At 42.1% G+C, this 19,973-nt stretch overlaps 1 protein-coding gene across 5 annotated transcripts in view; it reads right to left on the bottom strand.

Moving 5' to 3' along the window:
• Positions 1-326: 326 nt before the first annotated feature.
• LOC143024170 (putative fatty acyl-CoA reductase CG5065) overlaps positions 327-19,973 on the bottom strand; it is a 510,045-nt gene continuing 490,398 nt past the window's right edge. For 4 of the 5 annotated variants that reach the window (XM_076182982.1, XM_076182983.1, XM_076182984.1 and 1 more), the window contains one exon: positions 327-1,052. In XM_076182982.1, coding sequence (XP_076039097.1) covers positions 896-1,052 — 157 coding nt within the window. In that variant the 3' untranslated portion in view covers positions 327-895. Of the gene's footprint in view, positions 1,053-12,946; positions 13,032-19,973 lie in introns of all 5 variants that reach the window. The other variant, XM_076182987.1, reaches the window with a different exon arrangement.

The following is a 19,973-nucleotide window of genomic DNA, read 5'->3' as shown; positions in this document are numbered from 1 at the left end:
TTATATGATTTCAGTAATATAATATTTGAAGGCGCACACTTACGTACATTAACACGGGGCGACACCCAGAGTTCTACTGTACTTTTTAAAAATTGTACTGTCGACTTCAGTGCGACGCATTCACCTAATTGCAAAAAAGAAAAAAATCTTACCAAAAGGAGGGCAGGGCGAGGTACACTATATTAATAATAATAATAAAAAGACTACTGAGGCTGTTCAGATTATTCTGGAAGCGGTTTTTCTTCATTTTTCTTCATATTCTCGTGTATTCATTTTTTCTCCTAGTGTTCTGGGTTGCCTCGGCTCGTTAAGTGTGTGTTTTTGCGTGTGTGTGTGTGTGTGTGTGTGTGTGTGTGTGTGTGTGTGTGTGCGCGCGTATTCACAGAAGTCTTTAATCACAGCATCGTCGTTTTATCTAATTTTCTCTACTTATTATTTTTCTAATTCTGTTTCTTTTTTTTCTTTTTTTTTCAGAGTGCCTGGTGGGGTGGGTCGGAACCCCACCGCCCCTCCAGCTCCGGGAGAGATCTTTTCGGGGGCGGCACTTGTGTAGTCCTCCCCTCCTCCTCCTCCTCCCTCACACACCCTCCCGCGGGGCGACAAGTCCCCCAAGGGAGTAGTCCTTCAACAACAACAACAACAACAACAACCAGCAGACCCTGTGAATGTGCTTCCACGACAACATTCCTTCGAACCTTCCTGGCTGTAAGCTCAGCAGCAGCAGCAGCAGCAGTAGCGACGACAGAAGTAGTTGCAGCAGACCCACCAAGGCCGGCCGTAGAACAGTGTCGACGGTAAAACTCTAAGCGGACTATTTGTGTATGTGTCTATAGGATTTTTTTTTTCTCAGAATTGACAAAAACGTGACAACGGGTTCCTAAGCGGTTCGCCCGTCTCATATCCGGTTCAGCACGGGGAGGTATGTGAGCATGCGCACCAAGAACCGGAAGAGGGCGTACCATGCTGTGCGTGCGCGCGCGCTACGCAGCATAGCTACTCTCCAGAGCAGCATGATCATCAGCACTCGGGTCGCCTGCTGCACCCACCACATTCTGAAATACAGCATAGCGAACATTGTAACATATCAGCATAATGGTACATGTACAACATATCAGAATATCCTGGCCCATGCTGCTTCGAGAGGGGTCGAATATCACTATACGTCCAAAAGTTGTAACTTACATTATAAAAGACAATAATTGAGCGTGCATGCGCGCGCGCGCGTGTGTGTCCTCACCTAATGCTAACCTGGTTAGCGAGTTGATGTAATTTCTCAATATTATGATTCTGTTACATTTCCTTTTGTTCAATCCAAGCTGTTATATGTAACTACAAGGGTACACCTGTGAATGTGTGTGTGTGTGTGTGTGTGTGTGTGTGTGTGTGTGTGTGTGTGAGTGCGTGCGTACACAGATTTGTTTCAATGTATTATTTCTTATCTACACATCAACACTTGGGCATATACGCCAACAGAAATACTGGACCATAGAACACGTCCACTAACTTAAGAGAATCCACACTGAGCCGTATTTTTAAACAAGGCTTAAAAACGTTATTGGCTGTATTTCTATAAAAAAAAAAAAAAAACGGAAGTGGATGCGGCGGGGGAGGGGGAGGGGTCAGTTAGATAGTAGAGGAGCGAAGTTATACTCCCTGAACCCCAAGAAAGGGTCAGCATGACAGAGGTACAGCAAACAGAAAATGGAAGAACTAGGAAGAGAAGTTTACAGGAGTGACGTGGCACACATTGGTACAGTTGTTGGAATCACATGGAAAGTTGGAAAAGGCTTTTGTTGAGCGATGGATATGAAACGGATGATAATAATGATGATAATGATAATGGTGGTGTTCAGAAATGTTCTCTCGAATCCAGTAACTGTTTTGGAACCCACTCCAAAGTTGCGTTAAAGAATACAGCTCAGTGTCTCAGTGTGCTCTTTAGAGCACTAAAATAATTTTCACACACACACACACACACACACACACACACACACACACACATATATATATATATATATACATTAATTATATACACATATACAGTTATGTATGTATATATGTACATATATATACAGTATATACATACATGTATATGTGTGTATATATATATATGTGTGTGTGTGTGTGTGAAAATTATTTTAGTGCTCTATATATATATACAGTATATATATATACAGTATATGCACACACACACACACACATATATATATATATATATATATATATATATATATATGTATATATATATATATATATATGCGTAAATAACCACTAGGAAAAAGTAAACTAACGAAGCAGAGCGCTTTCGTGTAATTACATAATTCCTTCTTTGTATCTGCACTGAAGATGTAATTACACGAAAGCGCTCTGCTTCGTTAGTTTACTTTTTCCTAGTGGTTATTTACGCATTTGTGAACACACGCTCCTAGTGTTTTTATTGCATATATATATATATATATATATGTATATACATATATATATATGACACACAGGAACCCACAGTCGGAGAAAGAATAAACTTCGAATAAAGAATAATCCTATATTTCGGCTATCAACTGTAGCCCTCTTCAGGAAAGGTACTTTCCTGAAGAGGGCTACAGTTGATAACCAAAATATAGGATTATTCTTTATTCGAAGTTTATTCTTTCTCCGACTGTGGGTTCCTGTGTGTCATTTACAAATGCGCTACTACATTTCTATTTACATACATACATATATATATATATATATATATATATATATATATATATATATATATATATATATATATATATATATGTATGGTAAATAGGGACAGATTTTGTCATATGCATACATCATTGAAAGTGATGGCTAGTGGTGTATTTTCTATATGTCTTACTATGGACTTGTTTTCCTTTGGCAAACTAAAGATTATTTTAATACAGAAGTATACACTAAGCCCACCAACCCTGGACACTGCCTAAATGGTTTAAGTTAGTGCCCTCAGAGATATAAGGATTCTACCATCGGCGCCTACATCCGAGATCACTTACTCACTGACGCACCTGGAAACAAGTACATAATGAAATTGAGCGCTCTACCCAAGTACTTATCAACAATAGCTTCAGTGAGAAAGACATTAACCGCCAGACCAAGAATATAATGTATGGCTGGTACGAAGATAATGACAATAACCATAACAAGGAGAAAATTAACATATACTATAATTCCACATTTACAACAGCTTATAAAGAAGAACACGTAATGAAGCAAATGATAAAAAACATCAAGCCAGTCAACCCAAAGAAAATACTAAAATTAGTGATTTATTTTAAGAAAAAAAAACAAAAAAAAAACACCTCTTACAGAACAGCCCACACCAAGAGAGAAAGGAACTTTAGAAGTCACATCTCACTTATAGGTTCAAATGTACCCGAGGGAACTGTGAAACCCTCCCCTCCTAATCTTAGAGGCATTATATATCAAAGAGTTGAGCGCAACTTTAAACGTACAAGCAGAGGACCTTAAAGCACTCTCAAGCATGCAATTAACCGCCACTAAGGCAAGCGCACAACAAACCGCCACAAACCAAAATATAAGACAAAACACCATGAACCGAAGTATTAGATAAAACGCCACAAAACCAAACACGCGACATTTCGTCACAACCCGAAGGCGGAGGCTCTCCCAAGTATTAGACAACCCGCCACTACCCGAGCTACCCTCAACCTATCTCAGCTACCCAGTAAGTTTCCCCAGTGAAGAGCATGTTTGAATACAAACACATAAAATGTAATATCATCACTTCATTCTTCAGAACATTCTTAACCACATGGTAAGAATATCCCAAGCTACTGAAGAAGGGTCTTGTACCCAAAATCGCGATTTAGCCCAGTGTGTACTTTCTTCTGAAAAAAACATATATATATAATACAGCTAGATACACAAATATATCCGACGCCAACGCTTATGATATATCCAGGACATCTACAGTACATATACATGTAACACATTCACCATGCAAGGCCGATACTATATTACCCATTCTAAGTCTCAGTATTTGTATATGTGATTACAACCAATGAAACATTCAACATCTGAAAACCATCACCATATCATTCGGTCATTCGTGTTAAACTAAATCTAATATTCCTCCACCTGTGAAAAACAATTTTACTACAGGTCGTGTATACACCTGTAAAGAAATATGGTCAAGAATTTTACGTTGGGGGTAGAGGTGAGTTTTAATCTATGCCTTAACCTACAAAAATTGTTTAAATAGGGGTCTTATCCTAAGAGATTTTGGGTTTAAAAGTGCGGCTCATTCAACGAGAATTTGGGTTTAGAGGTACGACTTATTCTACGATAATTTAAATTTAAGAGGGCGTCTTATTCTACGAGAGTTTTGTGTTTAAAATCTTTGAAAAAAAGGGAGATCTTTGCAGAAAAATCTCAAAAGGTGGGACTTCATGTCGTCCGTTAAATACATAACCGAAGCCGTCATCCTGAACATAGCTGTTAACTAACCTTCCCATACGCTGAACAAAATTGCCTGGCGGCTCTTTGTTTCTGGGGATTAATACGACCTCAAATGACCTTTCAAACTTTTGGGTGGCTGGGATGTTTTTTTTTTATTTATCTTTTCATTTATTTGATTATTATTATTATAATTATATTTATTATTATTATTATTATCATTATTATTATTATTATTATTATTATCATTATTACTATTAAGATCATTACTATTACTATTATTATTATCTCGAAATCACATTCCTATCCTGAAGGGCTATAGACTATTTCAGCCAACCTTCGAAGGCCTGAAAGGATTAGAGGGGACACATCATAGCTCATACCAGGCAATTTTACTTGGCTGCGAGAGAGAACTCAAGCTTCTAAAGGCCGGATACTAATACCCAGCACAAAAATTATCACCAAAAAATGGTGATGACTGAAAACAAAAGAGAGAAAATGACAGCCATTGTGAAGAATAGTTCTCGGAGGAGCCAAATCTAACTCGTTGAAAAAAATCGACGTTTTAAACTAAGTCATGAGTCTGAGGATCCCAGAGTCATTGCAAGATGTCTTCGTATATTTGGACAACGAATTTGTGGCACACTGGCGCAAATATATTATATATATATATATATATATATATATATTTATATATATACATAAATAGATACATACATATTTTCTTACACACACAAACACACACACACATATATATATATATATATATATATATATATATATATACAGTTAGTTAATCCTGAAATACAACAAAAACAAACAACTTGTTTATCAATGAAATAAGGAGAGTTCGCTTTCAGGCATACCTATAATTTATTTGTTGTTCCATTGCATGAATAAAATAATATTTTTTAACCAAGCGTGCCCGCAATTCTTGTATCCATATATATGTGCGAGAAGATAATGTTAATTCCTTTTGTGTACCATTATGTACCATCTAAATATTATCCATTGTGTGTTCATGCATGCATCAATATATACATGTGTACCTCAGTTGGCCTATCACGCCAGGAGAGTATGTCTGTATATATATATATATATATATATACATAAATATATATATATACATATATATATATATATATATATATTATATACACATATACAATTAGTTAATTCTGAATTACAACAAAAACAAACACCTTGTTTATCAATGAGATAAGGAGAGTTCGCTTTCAGGTATACCTATAAATTATTTAGTGTTCCATTGCATAAATGCAATAATATTTTTTAACAAAGCGTGCCCGAAATTCTTGTATCAATCTGTACGTGCGAGAAGATAATGTTAATTCCTTTTGTGTACCATTATGTACCATCTAAATATTATCCATTGTGTGTTTATGCATGCAAAAAAATATACATGTATACCTCAGTTGGCATATATATACATATATATATATATATATATATATATACATATATATATACATATTTATACATATATATATACATATTTATACATATATATATACATATATATATATATATATATATATATATATATATATTAGTGTATCCAGGAAGAATATTTTCTTGTTGACAGACGAGATTAAATAATATTGCTGTTTCTGCATTATTTATCTTTTTGTTAAGAACTTCAATTTCTCTTGCTAATTTACGGTGTTGGACTGATAGTTTGCTGAGTAGCTGTCCGTATGAGGTTGCAACGTTTCGGTCTTCTCTGTAGACCATCTTCAGGCTAATTGTTTGTATGTGTGTGTGTGTGATGTTTATATACTATTTTATTTCTGATTGTTTGGGTGGTGTCGTGTGAAGCGATCATCCTGATTGGCTGCTGCGTAGTCATCAGGAATCACTGGGAGAGGTGAGGTCAGGGTCAGGTCTAGATTCCATACTCGCTAGTAGATGACGTCACGGGATCATATGCAAGGATGTATACGTCATCAGTTCCTGTGCATTTGATGTTAGTAAAATGAGGAAACACCTTGTAGTATGTCTTGAAAAGGGAGATTTCACCATGTTTCCACAAAAAAAAAAAAAAAATCAATAAAGCTAGATTGCCACAAAATGAGAGGTATGAAACTATCACCAAATATTGTGTCATGTCTATCGTCCTAGAAAACTGATGATAGAGTGCAGCTCTTGTAAACAATGGTATCATAACAACTGTGTAAATCTGTCTGTGCATGTCAGGGAAATGTGCATAGATGACACTTACACTTGCCCTCAATGTAGGAATGATTGAGAATTGTGCTCCAAATAAAAATAAAGTGTTTTTACCAGTAGAGATTTTCCACCTACATGTATTTTAATTGTGCTGCTGTAAATAAGAATAAGTGATTTTCCACATACATGTATTTTAATATTGAGATTTTCCACATACATGTATTTTAATATTGTTCTGCTGTAAATAAAAATAAGACCATTTTTATATAAAAAAAAATTCAAGTCTCTTGCCTTTTCCTAGCAGTTCAAAAATTTTTAATGTAAAAAACGTCCACCCAGTAATAGTAATATATTCATATATTATATAATTCATCATTCCACGTGAATTTTTTTTTTTTTTTTTAATAAAGTTTTGATATTTTAATTTTCTTCCATAAAAGAAGCTTGAAGTCTAATGTTGCGTTTTATTTGGGCCTCTGAATGTCTTCCTTCACATCGGACTTCGGAAACTTCCGAAAATACCCGACATTGCCCGAAGTGATAACAACACAAAAACGTGACGTCATCTACTAGCGAGTATGGAATCTAGACCTGACCGTGAGGTCAGGTCCGCTTGTGGGATGGGAGAATCTGGAGGTCTATACTATGTATGTTCATGATTGGTTTTAATTCTGCTATATAAATTGCTGAGCACTCTGATGCCGCGCCCCTTGCACCCCCAACGCAAACGGAGCCCCCAGCACCCAACGACTCCCCGTTAGCTGAAATCAAACTTGGCCCAGCAGCTCCCAGCCCTCAAGCGGAAGGCACCCACACCCTCGACAGTTCCATCAACGCCATGCAAGACGCTATGCGTGCATGGCAGAAACAGATTGCCCAGACCAATCCACAAGCAGCCCGCCTCCTCGATGGAATCTTCGTGATCCTGAACACAGTACTGGACCTCTCCAACCATGGCTGCGCTTAGGATGCTACAGTGGAATTGTCGGGCAATCAACACTGCCCGCGACTTACTAATCCAACACCTCGCCGAGCACACCTACGATGTGGTTGCTCTACAATCTCTAGTTCGTAAGCCTAGGCTACTCCCCTCCCTCCCGGGTTTCCACTATCCACCTTTTTACGAGACGGACGCAGACGGGGAAGTCCGTGTTGCCACGTACGTCGCAAACGGACTCTCGTCTCAGCGCGGGACCCTTCCTGACAAGTTGGAGGAAGGATATGCGGTTGTCACTACTGTAAGTATGGAAAACAATCAGGACATATCCATACTAAACTATTACAACCCCACCACAACTCGGCACTTCGACTGGCTGGCAAAGCTAACCGGACAGTGGGTCGTCCTTGGAGACTTTAATTGCCGAGACGCCCTGTGGGAAGATGGCTACCCCAACACCTCATCAGCCGTAGCCTCACAGCTGGATCTGGTTGACTTGGTTCTTCTCAACAACGGCAGTCACACCAGGATCCCTGATGTCTCATCCCACAGTACGTCAGCCATAGATCTCTCCTTTGTGTCACCAAACCTAGCTGGAGCAACGGACTGGTCCCCCCTGGATGACCCCCTTTCTTCAGACCATCTCCCCATACAAGTAACGATCCACCTGGCACCCACAACCTACCTACCTCCAGCAGGACAGCAGCTCAATCTCAACAAAGCAGATTGGAAGAAATACAAAGCATATCTCGCCAACTCCCAGTACTGTCCGGACCTCGCCAGAACAGCGGATGATATCAATGCAGAATTTACTGAACTTCTGCTCATCGCAGCACGCCAAGCCATCCCACTGACGAGGGACCTCCAGGGAAGACGTGGACACCCCTGGTGGACTTCTTCGTGCAAAGAAGCAGTTCAACGAAAACGACGAGCCTATCAACGCTTCATGGAGGAGGGCTCCGACGCCAGTCACAAGGCAATGAAACAAAGTAAGGCACAATGCAAAAGGATTATTGCACAAGCCAAACTACAGTACTGGGAAGACACCAAAGGGAAGGACGAAGACCTCGGTGCAGCCTGGAGGAAACTCAAGGTACTCAAGAGGCGTTACAACCCCCCCGACAGGAACCTGACCACCGCAGACGGGAGAATCCTTCGCACACCTGAAGAAAAAGCCGAAGGATTCCTCCACCACTTCGGGAACGCCAGTAGCACGGATCACCTACCAGAAGCACAGCAGAGCAGGCGCCGAGAAGAGGAAAGCCTCATGGATCTCTCCCCTCCAAAGGGCTCAGACACCCACCTTACATTGTTTGAACTTCGCAGAGCCTTGAGGGTCACCCAGGGCTCCACGGCATCCCCGGGAGCTGACGAAATCACATACCCCCTACTGAGACATCTCCCTCCTCCACTCCAGGACACCCTCCTGTCTATTTTTAACAAATATTGGGTAGAGGGAATAGTCCCGGGTGCCTGGAAAGTAGCCACGGTCACCCCAATCCCCAAAAACAACAAGCCACGTCACATGGTGGCCAGCCACAGACCCATATCCCTCACCTCTCACGTCGGGAAAATCTACGAGAGAATGGTCTTAAATCGCCTCACTCACACCATCGAGACCAAGGGTGCACTCCCGAAGCTTCAAGCAGGGTTCCGAAGAGGAAGAAGCATCAATGACCACATCGTGCGACTCGCAGAACATGTCCGTAAGGCCCAGTGGCAGAAGAGGATTCTGCACACCTGCTTCCTGGACATCGCCCGAGCCTTCGACACCGTATGGCACGCCAAACTTCTGCTGAAGCTTAAATCTATCGGAGTCTCCCCAGCGTTGTATTCCTTCGTTCGCTCCTTTCTCTCCGGCCGCTCAATAATAGTGCGCTGGAAGGGAGTCTTGAGCGGGCGAATGCCTGTCGACATGGGAGTTCCCCAAGGCTCAGTGGTAGCACCCACTCTCTTCGTCCTAATGTTAGCCGACATCGGGAAGGGGCTGAGGAAGGACACCACCATTACCGCCTATGCCGACGATATAGCCGTGTGGCGCCGATCAAGGCATAGACGTCCGTAGAAGGACTCTGCCCAACACAAGGCAGAACTCCGCCTCTTCCAGAGTCAAGTAGACAGTGTTGTCCGCCACCTCGAAAGCCTCGGCTTCCTACTCTCTCCAAACAAGACAGTGTACATGCCTGTGCACCTTCCTGGCTACAACAGAGGCCATTACCCAACCTGGAACGTCCTCAGCATCTGCGGCACGGAAGTGCCCCCCTCACCCTCAGTCAAATACCTGGGCGTCATCTTTCAAAAAGATGGTCGCTGGACTAGTCAGATCCAACAAGCCATAAATAATGCAAGACGTGCCCTCAACCTCATTAGGGCCGTCCGACACGAATCATGGGGGCAGCGGAGAGAAACCCTCATCCACCTCACCCAGAGTCTAGTCCGCTCCCGGCTTCTGTTTGGCGCACAAGCTTTGCACGACCTGCCCATGTCGGCCATCCGTCGCATGGCTACAGTCGAGTGCCAAGCACTTAGGCTAGGACTCGGACTCCCGCAGTCTGTCCCTCAGGAGCAAGTTTACTGTGAAGCCGGAATCCTCCCACTTTGGCATCGCCTGAAGAGAGATACCTGCAGGTACCTCTTCAGCTCAGCGAGGGTACCTAACTCCACGGACACTGAACTAGGCGAAGGCTGGAACCCAGCCCCACCTACTGTGACAGGACATGGTCTGGTCTCCTCTGTCTCCGGTCTATGTTCAAGAGCGGGAATAGAGCCAGCCGACCGCCTCCGTGTCCCCCAAGCCCAAATCGATCCATACCCACCCTGGATCATGAAGCCGCCGGAGGTACAAACCAATGTCCCTGGAGTAGCAAAAGAAGATCCACCACATCAAATCGCCACCTGTACTCGAGAACTGCTGGCTAAGGAATACGCAGACGACTTCAAGATCTTCACAGACGGATCGGTACTCAGTGACGGCAGAACAGGAGCAGGACTGTTCTTCGAGACCACGCGAGAGCACTTCGAAGTGAAGCTCCCGCCCACCACCATCCTAACTGCCGAACTCGTCGCCATCAGAGAAGCTTTGAATAAAGTCAAAACTCTCCCCAGTTCCCCAACGCAAATAGTCATCCTATCGGACTCCCAGTCCAGCCTATATGTAATACAGAGTGAGTACTGCAAAACAAGACCGGAAATCCTCAAGGAAATACTAATCCTATCAGAAGAAATCGCACGATGCGGACTCAGTCTTCGTTTCCAGTGGGTGCCCTCCCATGTAGGCATCCATGGAAACGAGATGGCCGACCGAGCCGCCAAACGAGGGGCCCTAACCTCTGAAGAGGATTGCATCTCGCTCTGCTTTTCAACAAGTGATGCCAACAAAAAAATTGACCAAGCAACATGGGAGCTCTGGTCAGAGGAATATGCCGGGACTGCCGCTACCCGAGGCTGGCCCATCAAGACATGCAATAAGGAAACCCTCTGGACCCACCCTCATCCACTTCCAGCCCACATTCTTCACCTCATCTCAAGAATCCGTGTCAACCACTGGAAAACCCGCTATCTGAAGACCGTCTGTGCCTGCGGGACGGAGCTGGTCTCTTTCCTCCACTGCTTATTCCTATGCCCCATCCTTCGCAACCACTTCCAACCGCTGCTGAACCTCCTTGGGAAGAGCCCCCCAAGAATGTTATATTCAGTCACCGACCACCACAGCATCATCATGGCAGCCCACCTAATCTCCACCTCACCAGTTGGACACTTATTATAGCACCGCTGGCGCTTGACATATTCCCAGAGACGAATTAGATATACTAGATGTAGACACACAGCCAATAATGAGAAACTAAAAGACAGGGCCTGAAGATGGTCTACAGAGAAGACCGAAACGTTGCAACCTCATACGGACAGCTACTCAGCAAACTATCAGTCCAACACCGTAAATTAGCAAGAGAAATTGAAGTTCTTAACAAAAAGATAAATAATGCAAAACAGCAATATTATTTAATCTCGTCTGTCAACAAGAGAATATATATATATATATATATATATATATGTAAATATATTATATATATATATATATATATATATATATATATATATATATATATATATATGATGAAGGTGGAAAAAGAAGTCACGGGTCTAGTTCCGAGTTCCTGAGTTTATTCCTGACCGGTTTCGCTCTATGCTTCTTCAGAGGAATGTGACTCTGGAGTGAAGCTGGCAGTATACATAGTCTGAGTAGGACCGCGTTCCCTCCTTGGAGGTGGGTTCCGTTTGGAAACCGGTCAGGAATAAACTCAGGAACTCGGAACTAGACCCGTGACTTCTTTTTCCACCTTCATCAACTTGTCACAATGTATCAGCATATATATATATATATATATATATATATATATATATAATATATATACTCATACACATATATATATATATATATGATACATATATGTATATATATATATATATAATACATATATGTATACATATATATATATATATATGTGTGTGTGTGTGTGTGTGTATAAATACGTATGTATATATATATACGAGTATATATATGTATGTATATATATATATATATATATATATATATATATATATATATATATATATATATATGAGAAAAATGGAAGAAGTCAGAGGTATGAATTCGGAGTTTATTCCTGTCCGGTTTCGCTTTACATTATATATATATATATATATATATATATATATATATATATATATATATATATATAATATATATATATATATATATACAAGCACACACTATATATATGCATATATATATACATATATATATATATATACATATATATATATATATATATGTATATGTACATACACACGCACACACACACACACACACACATGTATGTGTGTGTGTGTATTACACACACATATATACATACATATATATATACATATATATATACACACATTCATTTAAGTATATGGATACATATATGCATACACACACACACACACACACACACACACACACATATATATATATATATATATATATATATATATATATATATATATATATATATATATATATATATATATATATTACAACATAGAGTGCATATGTCGATGTTAGTTCCTGTCGGTAGAGGCATCCATCACCATGAGTATGCAGATGAGTACCAGGGTGAAATGTCTATAGAAATCTAAAAAGAAGACGACAAAGTTAATCGCTGTTGAAATTCCAATGCCGTGAGTACGCATTCGCGTTCCGAAGACCAAAATACACACAGGGAGAAGAAGAAGCAGAGAGTAGAAAGAATGCAGTGTTAGTTCCTGGGAGGGGCCGCCACCAATTAAATTTCATGAACAATCGCCATCCGTGTCTCGAAAGTCTTTGTTTTTTTAACTCACTGAGAGGAAGGAATAGGACAGTGTGAAAGGGAGGATTGCTGCGAACACTCCGAGGCCCTTCACGGCGCTGTGTAGCCAATACATCCTGAAAGACAAAGAGGTCGAGAGGATTTAGTCGCCTGCTGGGGAAGATAGTGAGAGGTTTTCAAGCTCTTCAGGATATAGAATGCTGTTGGTGAACCTCCAGGGTAGAAACGTCTGTGAAACACAATGTTTATAACTCGGAGGTACTCGACCTTTCCGCTTACGAACCACCTGCAGGGGAAGACAGCACCAAAGTCTTCTAGCTATGAAACGATGTTTCTCGTATAAAAAAGGGGTAAAACCTCATCGCTGAGGAAAATCTCCAGTGGAACTCAGGGGTGACGTAAGAAGATCTTAATTTTGTTGTTTTGCACATCATCCCCACCCCAAATACTATTTCCAAATCTCCTGAAGAAAATGTCTTAAGGAACGCCTCCCAACCTTTTTGTACATCAAACCTTCAACTTATGAAACACTCTTAGACATTTGTCTATGTCTGCACTACACTTTTGTACATTCGACATCAAGGACCCAAAGGTCTCCCCTGTCGACATTCATGTTTCGTCATTGTAGCTTGCTGCAGCCGCCTGGGCATTCCGCCGCTGAGTGTAATCGTCCGGCATCAAAGAAATTACTGGTTATTTATTTCCTAAGGAACTCTCGGGGGGAAATTTTCATGACTCCCAAAAGACCCGAAAGGACACAAGAACACATTAACATAAGATGGGGAAAAATTACAATAAAGAAATGAACAAATACATATGAATCTGTTTTCCCTAAAAAAGCGAAGACTCAGAGGTGACTTGATACAGGTCTTTAAGATTGTAAAGGGGATTGACATCAAAAGTGACAAAATGTTTACACTGAAAGAGAATCCGACAAGAAATAATGGTCTCAAACTGTCAGGAAATAGATTTCATTTGGAAGTGTGTAGAAATAACTTCACCAACCGTGTAGTTAATGAATGGAATAGACTTCCTTCAGATGCAGTGCAATGTACTTCAGTTCGAAGCTTTAAGATTCGTTTAGATAAACATCTAAGATTTTTTTTTATTATTTGTCTGTTTGTTTATTATTTGATTGATTTTCATTTATCATTATTTATCTGTCAATCTATTATTATTCACTATTTACCTGTTGTTCATTATTTAACTATACCTATGCATTTACTTATTTTTATTACTATTATTTATATCATTATCATTTTAATTTTATTTATTTTATTTATCATTATTATATATTTCTTTCGCATCCGAGGTATGGACCAAAAGGTCTCCTGTCAGCATGCTCTGCCTTTGTAATCCTTTGTAAATGAAAATCGTACTTCACTGGAATAAATACCAACTCTTAGGCAAAATTATAGATCAAATCCGGCCAGAAAAAAAAAAAAAAAAAAAATATATATATATATATATATATATATATATATATATATATTACATACATACATATATATATACATATATATATATATATATATATATATATATATATATATATATATATATATATATATATATATATATAATCAACCAAGCCGTAGCTAGGGAATCTATCTGAGACCTAGCGTGATGCTAAACCGACGCTCTACCAACAAAACTATAGGAGCTACAAAAGGGATCGAAAACTTAGAGCTAACTCCCATGAAACAAGGTAGACTGTTAACTGCCGTCCTAACCTTCTTTTCACGGAGCCCCAAGCTCAACTCATAGGGTTTGGCAGAGCTGGACCGACGCCTTTAATTGGAAGAAATCACTCGTAACAGTGAGTTTCAAAAAATTAATCAATCCTGTCGTAGCTTGGGAATCGATCTGGGGCCTAGTTATTGCCCTCCCGAATGAGAGCTCAGAGCTCGTATACAATCGATCTATGGGTAATGCTGTGACTTTACACACACACACACACACATATACCCAACTCCCTGTCTCAAGAGCTGGAGTAACGGCTCGCAGCACAGCGATACTGAAATTATTCCAGCCCTGGGGACTAGATGACGTTACGGTGTCCTTGGGGATATCTGTGATTAAATATAGAATGACTGGAAATATCAAAGACTTGCGTGGGAATTCCCGCAGTGCGTTTGGTGCCGAGATTCTGCAGGGGAGCGGGTACTGACGGGCCGGCGGTTCCAGGCTGGATGCGGAGATGTTCCAGGTTCAAGTTAGGGGTGTGGGCAGGCGGAAGGCCCGCACTTTCTTGCCAGTAATTCACCGGCGCTTCTATCCTAAGTGGCAATATCACGCCAAAGAGGTGAGGTCATACAGGTGCTAAAGAAGATTTATGAAGGATCCTACAAAGGAATGGTACAAGAAGCTGAGAGGTATTCTTCATTGGGTGGGTACTCGTTTTTAATAAAAGAATATTGCTGCGTAACCCTGGTCCGTAAGGGTGTCGCTAAAGTCCCTCAAATATAAAGAAAAGGAGGAAGGAGATTGGAAGAGTAAGAAGAGGAAGTGGCGAAGAATGAGAAGAAAAGAACGGAGGAGGAAGAAGGGGTTGTGGAGGAGGAGGGAGAGACAGAAAGAGGGTGTTAAGGTAGGCGAAGAGGAAGGAAGAGAAGGAAAGGGAAAATTAGGGGGAGGAAGGAGTATAGTAAGGTGTCTGGGACAGGAGGAGGGAAGGAGAAGCAAGAGGAAGAGGGGAGGAAGAGGAGGGGAAATGGACAGAAGGAGGAGGAAGGAGAGGAGGGGGGAAGGAGCAAGAGTAAGAGGGCAGGAAGAGGAGGTGTCTGGGACAGGAGGAAGAGGAAGAGAAGGGGTAGGAGGAGCAAGAGAAAGAGGTGAGGAAGAGCAGGGGCAGGGATGAAGGAGCAGAAGGGATTTAATCTAAGGAATCAAAATGGGGCAGTGGCGCTCTTCAGTGATATTATGCTGGCGGGCGCTAAATGATTTTATACAGGTTAAGAAAGGAGAAGGAGAGATTGAGATGGAGGGAGAGAGAGATGGGGGAGGGAGAGAGAGAGAGAGAGAGAGAGAGATATCACCATCTTGAAAGGGGCACTTGTATGTACACCCATATGTACAATGTGGAACTCAAGAGCATTCGCGAATTCAGTCAAGGCAAACTATGACACATGGGCACTTGCTACATCACAAGACGGGTCATTCCTTCAACAGTACACACTTACATAAGCGCACGCACACACACACACACACACACACACACACACACACACACACACACACACACACATTTGAACAACTGAGGGGTAGAGGCGGGACCTTCTGAACGTCTTGTATATAACAATTTGGGAAATGCACATATGCACACACACAAATATACCATGATTGAGATTATCAGAGTCCGTATGATCTGATAAAGACAATATTTTCTAACTCTTATTAGTTTGAATTCATCACCACTCATATTAAGATTTGTAATATATACAGTCATAATTTGTTCAGCTCCTTCTTCCAGTCGCCTTGTTTCAATAAACCGCAATTTTTTTTTTATCTTGTTTTGTTTTGTTTAGGTAAACACACCTCCGCTTCCTCCTCATGTTGAAACTTCATCGAGGTTAACCAGACTTTATGGTCCTTTCTCAAGGCTCAGCTAACAGAAAGGCGCTGAGTTGAAACCAAGGTCGAGTGGCAGAATCCCTGAGGGTCCTCGGCTCGGTTCTTTCACTCAGGTGGCGATGCCCCACCAACCCAAGCATCCAACGCAGACGTTTTTGTTGAAGTAATTGATTCAAGAAGCGCTCCCACTCCGGACATGAAATGAAGTCTGATATGCCAGAGGAGTTAGAAATCTGTATAATCTGTATATATTGTATTCCAGCGGAGTGAAAGGAGGGTGTACGCTCGGCTTTCAGGAGACGGGCGCCTGCACCTTCCATTTCGTAAATAGCCGATGTCTACTATAAAATCATCTTTCAATCATTTTTCAAATGATCCTAATGATCATCAGTTAGATATATTTCTCACATAAAATGCGTCAATAATCTGCCAAGTAATCATTAAAGGGGAAAAAATGTCATTTGGGATATTTTGATCATGGGTGGCTCTTAGTTATGGCATATCGATAACAGAACTATTATAAACTTCTTCATATTCCTTTTACTTGCACAACCTTCGTTCAAACTCATACAGTAAGCTTTGAATTATCTGAATGTGTGTGTGTGTGTGTGTGTGTGTGTGTGTGTGTGTGTGTGTGTGTGTGTGTGTGTGTGTGTGTGTGTGTGTGTGTGTGTGTGTGTGTGTGTGTGTGTGTGTGTGATTCACCATGGTCTTGGATTATGTATTGGACTCGTGAATGACAGCTATTTCCCTTCCGGAAAAGAGCTCAGAGTTAATATATGGCCGATCTATGGGTAATGCTGTGACTTTACACGCACACACACACCCAACTCCCCGCCCACGAGAGTTGGAGTAACGACTCGCAACGCAGCGAAAGTAAAATTATTTCAGCCCTGGACGGGTTTTGAACACGGACCGCCGTAGTGGCGGCCGGGAACTCTACCACTGCGCCACAGAGAAGGCTTTCGTTTTCCTTCCACGTTTTTGCTTTCAGTTTCGGACGCTTGCAGCTGGACCCAGCTGCTCGCGGCTCGGTTCGACTCGCCTCGGACCTGCTTGGCCTCGGGTTCGGGTTCGGGTCCCTGGCGCAGACAGGTGGACGGTTGTTCGCGTGGCCTCGCACGTGCCTTGTGATTCACCATGGTCTTGGATCACGTATTGGACTCGTTATCGACAGCTATCCTCCCCCCACCCTCCCGAATGTGAGCTCAGAACTCATATGTGACCGATCTATGGGTAATGCTGTGACCTTACACGCAGACACACACCCAAATCCCCGCCCACAGTTTAACGAATGTCTCTACAAACACACACACACACACACACACACACACACACACACACACACACACACATACCGGGTATACACACACACAAGGCACGTGCGAGGCCACGCGAACAACCGCCCACCTGTCTGCGCCAGGGACCCGAACCCGAACCCGAGGCCAAGCAGGGCCAAGCCAAGTCGAACCGAGCCGCGAGCAGCTGGGTCCAGCTGCAAGCGTCCGAAACTGAAAGCAGAAAACGCGGAAGGAAAACGAAAGCCTTCCCCGAGCAAATGAGGTCACCCAGACAAAGGTCACACCACTGCAGGCTGAGCTGAGTTGGGCTGGGCTGGGGCTGAGCTGGCTGACTGGCTGATTCGCTCCTTCCGCTGCCCACCTCTTTGCCTGTCTGTCTGTCTCACGGGGTTGGTGGATTCCATGTAGTATCTCGGGTTTGCATTTGTGGGGGATCCTACGAAATGGGTTTTGTCATAAATTGTGGGATGCTACCTTTCACAAAGTGTGGGGATGTCTTCTTTCTAATTACATTTCCGTGGAACACACGGCCAAATTTAAATCGAGTGAAACCTTAGACAAACTTTTCCACAATCTGGAAAAAGTTCGAACAGAAATAAAATAAAATACCTTAATCTTGTTGTCATGATTCACTGTTACTACAAAAGTAATTTGCAAGAAGTGAGTACTGTACTTAGATTTCTATGAATCCTCATAACTGCTGCTTCCTGCTGCAATAATTTGTCCTAAAATCGTTTAAGGGGAGTAATTAGTACATTCGTAGACAAATTTCAAGTCTTATGAATCTTGAGAAGTATCGCATTTGGTGGTGGGATGCACATACGCACGCACACGCACGCACGCACACGCACGCGCACACACACACGCACACACACACACACACACACACACACACGCACATGCACACACACACTCGCGTGCACACACACACACACACACGTTCGCGCGTACACACATGCACACACACACGCGCGCACATACACGCGCGCGCGCGCACCACACACACACACACGCGCGAGCGCGTACACACACACGCGCGCGCGCACACACATATACACACACACACACACATGCACACACACACGCGCGCGCGCGCACACACACACATACACACACGCGCGCACACATTCACACACACACACGCACGCACACACGCATACACCCACACCCACCCACCCACACACACACACACGAACACACACACACACACACACACACACACACACACACACACACACACACACATAATACATCCCCTGTATTTCAATCCCTCAACCCCTTTCCTAACGGGTGACGCATTTCTTTTAGTCCTGGCTTGCGCCGTCATGGTATCTTGTTCCTCTCCATGGCACCGCCCTCCCACTCCTCGATAGTGCCAATGGGGTTAAGCTAGTAAAGTTCTATTAGAGAGCAAACTTTACCCCAGCCGTTGAAGAAACAAAGATGAAGAAGAAACAGAAGAAACAATAGAAGTGCAGATAAGATATAATGCACTTCGAGAAATAGGCAGTCAGTATATGATGGATTATAGTAATACCCCTACAGGCCAGAGTCATACAGCATCATCTTACTATTGGAAATTAATATCCACTCAAAAACGAATGCTGATCATATTGTATTTCAACTAACTTTCCTTTTTGGTGCCGTCTTCAGGTCCCTCCTTACCCAGCCATAAGCCCCATGGATAGAGGCGCTGTTTATTGCTGTCAAAATTATAACAAAAGTAAGCCTAAACTAACGACAACTTACTGATGAAAAAAAAATCTTCCGCCTGTCGTGGCATTACTGAAGCGTCACCTACCCTGAAAGAGTGAGTGAGCTTAGCTTCTACCCGGAGTTTTTCACACACCCTCCCCCCAACAAACTTCATGGGCATTACTGTAATCACGTATGTTCCCAAGTAACATACGGAATACAAATGGCACCAGACACCTATGGTAGGCCACCAACACAACTCATACCAACCTTTTGATACGTCAAACTTGGCACTCAACCTCCATTCATGCCGCCTTGTGGAGTGTCGCCCTTGGCCCTTGGGTGGCTCCACCGTCGTTGTCATCATTATCATCATCATCATCATCATCATCATCATCATCATCATCATCATCATCATCATTATCGTTATTATCGTCGTCATCGTCATCATCATCATCACCACCACAATCTAAAAGTTCATAACTGAAG

This window comes from Oratosquilla oratoria, chromosome 3 (assembly GCF_046742065.1).
Source record: "Oratosquilla oratoria isolate Oo_2021 chromosome 3, ASM4674206v1, whole genome shotgun sequence".
Taxonomy (NCBI): domain Eukaryota; kingdom Metazoa; phylum Arthropoda; class Malacostraca; order Stomatopoda; family Squillidae; genus Oratosquilla; species Oratosquilla oratoria.
This window is presented reverse-complemented; position numbering and strand designations above follow the sequence as displayed.